This window comes from Cibotium barometz, chromosome 5 (genome assembly GCF_041138505.1).
Source record: "Cibotium barometz isolate CiBa-2024 chromosome 5, ASM4113850v1, whole genome shotgun sequence".
NCBI classification, from domain to species: Eukaryota; Viridiplantae; Streptophyta; class Polypodiopsida; order Cyatheales; family Cibotiaceae; genus Cibotium; species Cibotium barometz.
In genome coordinates this window covers 8,136,321-8,144,450 of record NC_141050.1, presented here as the reverse complement: position 1 = coordinate 8,144,450, position 8,130 = coordinate 8,136,321, and the positions used below count along the sequence as shown (strand labels likewise).

The following is an 8,130-nucleotide window of genomic DNA, read 5'->3' as shown; positions in this document are numbered from 1 at the left end:
TCTCTCTATATAAAAATTTATTCTCTATTTTACTTTTAAAAAAACATAAATGAATGTTAAAAAGGTATCCACATGAATAGATATAGGTTTTTATTGATACATAAAACATTATATCTACATACATACATACATGCATACGTACATATGTATGTATGTATGTATGTACGTACGTAAACATAAATATACGTATACACACACACACACACACACACATATATATATATATGTACGTACATATATAAACATAAATATATGTATATACAAATATATACACACACACACATATATATATATATACATATTTGGAATATATATATAAATATATAATTATAAATTAAAAAATATTTCTTTTATTTAAAATAAAACAAATCATTTTTTTATTAAAAAAAATCCAAAATCATTTTACACTCTCTCTCTATGTGTGTGTGTGTGTGTGTGTGTGTGTGTGTGTGTATAAACAAAATAAACGATATTTTTTAAAAAACACCTTTAATTAAAGGATTTAAACTTGGAGCAGAAGACCAACGTGGAGCTAAGAACGCGAGCGTGAGACCAACGTGGAGCGTGGAGGAGTGAGCTGGTGTTGCTCACAACATGCTGGACTGGAGGAGGCAACAGAGCATCGTGAGCTAGAGCAACAGGCGGAATGCGTGGAGCAGCTGACTGACTGGAGTATCGTGAGTTCGAGCAGAGTTGGCGAAATGCGTGGAGCTGACGACTGAAGCAGTGGACCCGCGAGCCTGGAGCTGATGATGACTGGAACTAGAGCAACAAACAAAGCGCGATTCTTGGAACTAGACGCACAAGCGTGACCAGACGTCAGAGTGTGACGTTCACGCTTTTGGGCACGTGGTGAAGTTCACGCTTTTTGGTCTCCACTTCCAAGAATTCAAAATGGCCAAATTTCTTACTTTTTACCAAAGGCCTCCTCCTTTGTCCACGTGGAGGGAGGGCCACTCTCCTTTTATTTTGTACTAGTATTGCACCCGCGCATTGCTGCGCGGCCGACCAAGGTTCCAGAAAAGAACTATTCCCTCTCTACAACCATCTCTCTCTCTCTCTCACACACACACACATGCACATGCACATGCACGACCCTCTCCCTCTCTGTCACGTACACACACTCTCAAATGTTGAAACTCTCTCTCTCTCTCTCACATGCACAAAGATATACATACCTGATCTCTCTCTCTCTCTCTCTCTCTCTCTCTCACACACACACACACACACATGCACACTCTCTCTCTCTTCTTACACTCTCCCACACATAGAAGCGCTCTCTCTCTCTCTCTCTCTCTCTCTCTCTCTCTCTCTCTCTGTATTTAAAAATATAAATACAAACATCGACATAATTTTAATTAATTTTGATTAAATTTTAATGTGCGGAGATGGGTGATAAGTTGTGGTCACTTTTAAATATATAGATAGATATATCATACACACACTCTAAACACACACACACACACACAAACATATATATATATATATATAAACATACACACATGTATACACATATACATATATGTTTTCTATTTAATTTATATTTTATTAAAAGATACTTTTTATTCTCTCTCTTTCTCTCTCTTTTCACCCTCCCTCATTACATCTCTCTCTCTCTCTCTCTCTCTCTCTCTCCATGTCTGTCCCATCTCACTCTCTCTCAAGCACATTCTACACATAGATGCAGATGTACGCACATGCATGCATATACTCTCTCTCTCTCTCTCTCTCTCTCACACTCACACACACACACACATGTACACACCGCACATACACTAATCTGAACGCACACTCTCTCCTCCCACACAAACTATCTCCTACGTAAAAAATATCTGTCGTCTCTCTCTCTCTCTCTCTCTCTCACACACACACACACACACACCCCCTGCACATACACTAATGAAAACACACACTATCTCCTCCCACACGAACTATCTCTTACATAAAAATTCTCAGTCTCTCTCTCATGCACACACTCTCTCTTCACGCACACACACACTCTCTCTCTCTCTCTCTCTCAGACACACTTAAATAGATTTATACACACATATATAATTTTAATTAACTAAATTTTAGATTAAATTTTAATGGTAGGGATGAGTGGTGAGGTGTGCTCACTCTCAAATAAATGCATCTTACATGTAATCTCTCTCTCTCTCTCTCTCTCTCACACACACACACACATGCACACTATTTATATATACATGCTTACATACCTATAGATACACCTATATACATAATATATATAAGTGTGTGTATCTATAGGTATGTAAGCATGTATACAAAAATTTCATTGAAAGATGTGAGATGAGATCTTAGATTCAAATTCAAAATTGCATTGGAAGATGTGAGATTTGACTCCTCACGCTTGCAGGAGGAGTGGTTATTTTGAATTAGCCCCACCTCCTTTGCCCACGTGGAGGGAGGTGGGGTTGTCGTTAATCCTGTATAGATAACCTAGAAGTAGATTAAATTTCATGAGTTTTCTACTCTCATTTAATGTAACACACAAAAGTATATCTTCTATAAGATGAATGACGGAAACGCTATCAAATATTTGCATGCATACGCGTAAAAGAATCAATCTGTCATAATTATTAAATACACAAGTGATTCCAAGTGTGGTACCATAGGGGCCAGAACCTGGAATGGCAGTCTCGACTCTTTGCCATGTGGTCTCAAATGGCTTCTATTTGTCCAAGTCCAAGATTTGATAGTGGCGCATAGCATGCATCTTGATGTTGCGGGTTGCAGAAGATTAATGCCATCTCAAATATTTTCCCCCTTGTGGTGATGATTGCAGGCTTGAAGACAGGTCACAGCAGCTACACTGTTAATGGAAGCCCTCTAGAGAAAAGTGTTTACAGGAGTAAACCAGATACTGTTGACACTTGTGAGCCAAAAGACCGATGTTATTTCTGCACAGCCCTTGCAACAAGAATGCTGACAGTGGTGCATCCACTTGAGTGCGCACACAAGCCAAAGGCTGTACAACTTGTTTTTTAACCCCCTGAATGTGTGCCAATCAAAGCTCCTCATGTCAACACTAGATCTGACCATTTGAACAAAAATGCCGGCATACAGTAGTACACTATTTACTCGGCTTTGTGCTTGCAAACCAGTGGCCACATGAGGCCTGCCATGACAAAACAGCACGTCCCTAGAGGGAACTCATCCATGGTCCAGACAATTTGCTAGGACCTGCAATGACGCTCCCGGCTTAATCTCCACATTTTAACATTTCTTTGTTTCATCAGTCTTTTTGAGTTCGCATCTGAAATTTCCCAACCAAAAACTTTATAGGCTCCCTTCATGTGCAGCATAAACCACCTGCTTAATAGGAGTGCAAGGGGAACTTAGATCCCCATCAGTGTCACATAGACTCCCACTTCCTTGTACATTATATTGCCAGTCTGTTCGGATGACTGAGGGATGCGGAAGCTCAAATACATCCAGCTGATTGGCTGGAGAATGTCGAGGCTCAGAAGAAGCTCCAATGCTCCCAGGTGACGAGACAGTCGTTCCACTAGTAGAGAATGCATGACTTGTTTTGAATGCATTCATTGCCTCCATCTGCAAGGGATTAAGTGTCTTCCTAGCTCTTCTTGAAAATTGCATCACATCACCCAAATCATTTCCACTGTCATCAAAAGACATAATAGGGAACTTTCCACGTTCCATAAAACTCACTGGAGCAAAGTAATCTGCGAAGTTTACATGTCCCTCAGCTGCTCTCCTGCTAGCACTCCTATCAGCCAGAGAAGGAATGAACTCTGTGCTAGCATCTCTACTCCAGCTAATGCTGCTACTAGCATCTGCCACCACCGTTTTCTCATTGGAAGAAGCCACTGGTGGTAAGATAGATGATTTCTTTTTGGCTATTGCCGTAGCACGTAAAACATGATCTTTGCTTAGAGAATCTGAAACGCATGGGCTTAATTTCAGTGGTTTTTTCCTTTTGAATTCTGGTCTTGAAGGCGGACCTGAGCTGATGTTCTTCACTGAAAAAGACCTTTCAGGTGGATAACAACTACCTTGCTGCTGCAATAATTATCACTTCCATCAACAATGTGGTCATGCTCTCTCTCTCTCTCTCTCTCTCTCTCTCTCTCACACACACACACACACACACACACATACACACACACACACACACGGGTGCATGCACGCGGACGTGCTTTCAAACTCACAGATAGAAGAAACACCTCATGGCCCACGAAAAGTCTCGGAGGTGTGCACCAAGCTCTTCCTTGTAAAGCTCCAGCTGAGCTGCCACCACTGTGAACTGTTTCAACAGAGCTCACTGGTGAAGTAAGAGGGCTCCGGGTAGCCTCACTCGTGCCTTTCTTATCTTGCTCCCTTGTCGCAATGATGTAATTATACGTACTAATCCCCTGCCATGACATGATTACAAAATCATTCAGATTCTTAATGAAAAGACTTCGTACAATTTCGAAATTATGAGCTTGAACAAATCACACAGAATCACCTTCTTCATAAGTAGGATGTGAAAGAAGAAAAGTTGACCAAGTGGGTAAGTTGCTGCCATGGCCAAAAGTGTACACACTGCCTGCAAGAATTTGAATATTTGAGGACAAACCTGCATGTGATAAGAGATAATAAATGCCTCCAGCCGTACTTACCACCACAATGATGTATGCAACAGTTGAAAAACTGCTCCCCAGTTTCGAAGCAATCACACTCTCAAAACGAGAGAGGCTTAGGAAACAGTGTACCAGCACCCATAATCCAACTGACCACTGCAGGATGAGCTGCAAAGCCACGACGACATTGGGAAAACTTGTCAATAATGTGAAGTTTAGTCATCCACACCTTGCTCTTGAAAGCACACCTCTATTCAGTGCTATAAAACATGCACTATGATAGTTTTGGGTGTAACCTACACCCCAGAAAATGTCATGCCGGTGATGGAATAGAAAAGGGGACCCCTCTGGCCACGTTGATAACTAATCAAGAGCCTTCTTAGTACAATTCTGCATTTCATAGATCCATGTTTAACAAACCGCTTTGGTCAACTCATGAGACAGCATTAGCCCCTGCTGTTACATCCTTGGCATGGAATGGCTATGGGGTATGGCTAGTTCTCCATGGGTACTGTGAGGTGTAACATGGATTGGCAGTTGGCTATTGGAGAGTTACTTAATGATTCCAAGAATGCCTATTTGTAGTCGCTAGGTCCTATACAAGTGAGTGGCTGGGCTCATGACTTAGCATGGAGCGAATAGTGTGTGGGTTTAGTCGAGACCCTAGGGCCTAGACACAGATAGGGGATTGCTGAACGAGACCAACAAATCCAATAAAGTGAGTGGGTCCTAGATGCCGATGCTGGATTGCTGAGAGGTATGGGACACATCGGTTTAGTCATCTATGGGCAAGGTGGTCTACGGCCTGGAGGCTTTATACTCAGGCGTATTCACTTTATCATAATCCAATAAGCTCTATGGCCTGGAGGCTTCATGCTCAGGTGTATTTACTCCAATAAGGACTCCGAACTAATTCCCAGTGAGCCTTGGATTTCATTCTGGACTTCGCATCCCAAGGAGCGCAGACATATAAGCCGCCGTGCCTAAGCCCAAACTTTGAATAAGTCCGAGCACACAATGAAATGTTTGCAAGCCAACAGATCATGCAAGCATTTCAGCCTTCCAAACCAACACTGTGCCATTACATAATTCTTAGCTTGTTCACACAGACAAACCAGCCCCCATTTAGCTTCCCTCAGCCCATGCAGATTAAATGAATTTGGAGAGAGTCCAGCCTTGTTTTGGTTGAATTAAGGTTAGTTTTCCAGCATTCAAAAGAAAGCTTGCATGGTCTGAACCAATTACCATGGCAATTCCTGAAACCACGAGTGCCACAAAATCCTTGTAGTTCTTCCTACCAATACAATTGTTCAACCACTGCAAAAATAACTCATCAGATCTTCCTGATACTGGTTAGAGGGGCCGCACACGTTCAAAAGGTTCAGCCATGGACAAAAAAAGCCAATAAAAAACATTATAAATTTCATCGAGATACGAGGCTCTTCAAAAGGCAAGCAGAGACTTACTCGGCAGTGATGATCAAAGCCATCTATGCACTTGTCACAGACTCGGCAGTGTTTACTATCCTTGGAGATCTGCCAGAGACAATCAGACTCCTTTTCAGATTCCAAATGTTTTCAACTTGCAAGCACTCCAACTGATGAGCATTCAAGGACCTTGTAGGATCCTTACCTCAACTTTACACAAGCTGCAGTAAAGCATGTCAACTGCGTCCAAAGACGTGTTTGTTTCTGACTTGCACAGATAGCTTTGAATCAAAGCAAGGAAGGCACAGGACCAACAAGAACTTAAATGCTCCTGTTTATTCGATTTCTCAGCTTCAGCCGCCTCCAAAGTTGAGCATCTATCTGCCCCATTTCCTAAGGCAAGTTCAAGCTCTATTCCATCCACCCTAGAAGATATGCTTTTTGAACATGATGGTGCATTGCATTTCTTGGAATTGAGCAGTCCTCCATCCGCTGGATTAATTGCCACACACCAAACGTACAGGGCGAAGACTACAACCACCTGAAATGTATGGACAAAGTGTTAAAAATGATCTCCTTGAAGCCTTGGGCCTAGAGAGATCAGATTATCTACTAATGGCAAATGCAATGTTAAATTCCAGGCATGTTGAACATAATATTTACGTTTTCACAACGCCATGCTTATACAATGGGTTAAGAGGGCCACTACATCATCCTTAGAAGCATGATGCATGCACAATCAAGCTAGAATCATCCACAAGAGTTATGAGATGAGGTGATATCACATACCATGGGAGAATACAAAACGATGACAACAATCTCTAGAATCTTGGATCCGACAAATGGTATGAAGAAGACATAGAAGGCCAACACCAGGGCCAAGAATACCGCAACAGCGACAATCTGCAAGGAAGACGGGGCCAAAATGTGACATCTTCTGCTTTCAAAACTCCATGCCATGTTCTTGATAGTGAACTAGGAAAAACCATATCTAGACAGCGAACAAGCAAAAGTCTTGAAGAAAAAAAAGCTTGAAAATTTCACTGTTTTGTAGCAGAAAATACCTGGAGGGGATGGTAAGGGAGCTGCCATCCGTGACGCCTCATGGTGCCTTTTGCAAATTATCTAGAAAGAAGCTTGCCTGTTAGATCAGGCCAAGAGCTTGACAAGACCTTTATAAGGTTGGAATATATCCAACCTAACAAACAAACACGAACAAGAACACAATAGAAGAAACTTTGGGAAATGACAAGGACACAAAAAAACAAACAAACAAATTTCTGAAATTTAAAGCTCAACAGACTCCTAACAAAATTAAGGCCAAGGACACGCTGCGCCAACGTCTGCTTGATTATCTGTGCAGAACAGATTCGCTGAAATGCTATGCTTAATAATTAGGGTTTCGTACGCGTCTCGATTCTCACCAGGTTTTGATTCTCCCCTTTATGAGCTTCTAGCAGCAGCAATGAATATTGACAGCAATCAAATCTGTAGCATAAAATTTACTGGTACATTTCTTAAGCTAGCTTAACTTGCACCGAAATGACGAGAAGTCTGATTTGATTGGAGTTTCCAGTTGAACAATGCAGGTTAAAATTCCTGTGCAGAGGCGGTAAAGGAAGACAGTTACGGCGATTCTCTAAGTGCGTCAAAAGGATTAGGGTTTGGCATGGCGAGAGCTTCAGGGCAGAGAAAAGAGAGAAGAAACGTACTTGAGAAGAGAAGTTCGTGAGCGTGGTTCCCGCAACTGGCCGTTGCTGTTCCGACTGGTCCAAACAAAACAAAACAAAAAAGAACTGAGATGAGGTTTGGCTATGGAGCCTATGGCTATGGCTACCTCTACTGTTTACACAGTCATTTCAATAACTTTTACTTCGCATTAATTTCCCTCATCTTTAATCTTTGACTAATTTAATTCGTAACTGAACCAAGATTCTGAAGTCATCTTGGGGATTAATTTATTGAATCTACATACTTTTTAGATATTTTTTTTGCCAGTTTTTCCGCGGTTTTATACTTTTTGTCAATGACGTAAGCAAGAAAGTAACTTATTAATTTTCGCAAATTACAACTTTAAAAAAAGGGGAACGTTATTAGCC

General features: G+C 41.4%; 1 protein-coding gene across 3 annotated transcripts; it reads right to left on the bottom strand.

The window, feature by feature from the left end:
• Positions 1–2,537: 2,537 nt before the first annotated feature.
• Positions 2,538–7,874, bottom strand: LOC147638014 (putative protein S-acyltransferase 22). Of its 3 annotated transcripts, none has more exons than XM_086797434.1 (11): positions 7,744–7,874; positions 7,456–7,630; positions 7,096–7,156; positions 6,821–6,934; positions 6,237–6,572; positions 6,071–6,139; positions 5,850–5,921; positions 4,644–4,772; positions 4,490–4,570; positions 4,206–4,394; positions 2,538–4,041 (listed from the first exon to the last, which is right to left on the bottom strand). In XM_086797434.1, the coding sequence occupies exons 3-11, from the start codon at positions 7,135–7,137 to the stop codon at positions 3,298–3,300; spliced, it is 1,776 nt and encodes a 591-aa protein (XP_086653560.1). In that variant the 5' UTR covers positions 7,138–7,156; positions 7,456–7,630; positions 7,744–7,874; the 3' UTR covers positions 2,538–3,297. The 3 variants fall into 3 exon arrangements, with proteins under 3 accessions (XP_086653560.1, XP_086653570.1, XP_086653564.1); XM_086797444.1 differs by having other exon boundaries at positions 2,538–4,038; XM_086797438.1 differs by lacking the exon at positions 7,456–7,630 and having other exon boundaries at positions 7,744–7,848.
• Positions 7,875–8,130: the final 256 nt, after the last annotated feature.

What these genes read in the sequence shown, in the direction of transcription:
- LOC147638014 (XM_086797434.1), bottom strand. Translation starts at nt 7,137, where the DNA reads ATGAGGCGTCACGGATGGCAGCTCCCTTACCATCCCCTCCAG. An exon ending in GCTTTGATCATCACTGCCGA is followed by an intron (nt 5,922 to 6,070) that starts GTAAGTCTCTGC and finishes TTATTTTTGCAG; the next exon opens with TGGTTGAACAATTGTATTGG. An exon ending in TTGCATACATCATTGTGGTG is followed by an intron (nt 4,571 to 4,643) that starts GTAAGTACGGCT and finishes AAATTCTTGCAG; the next exon opens with GCAGTGTGTACACTTTTGGC.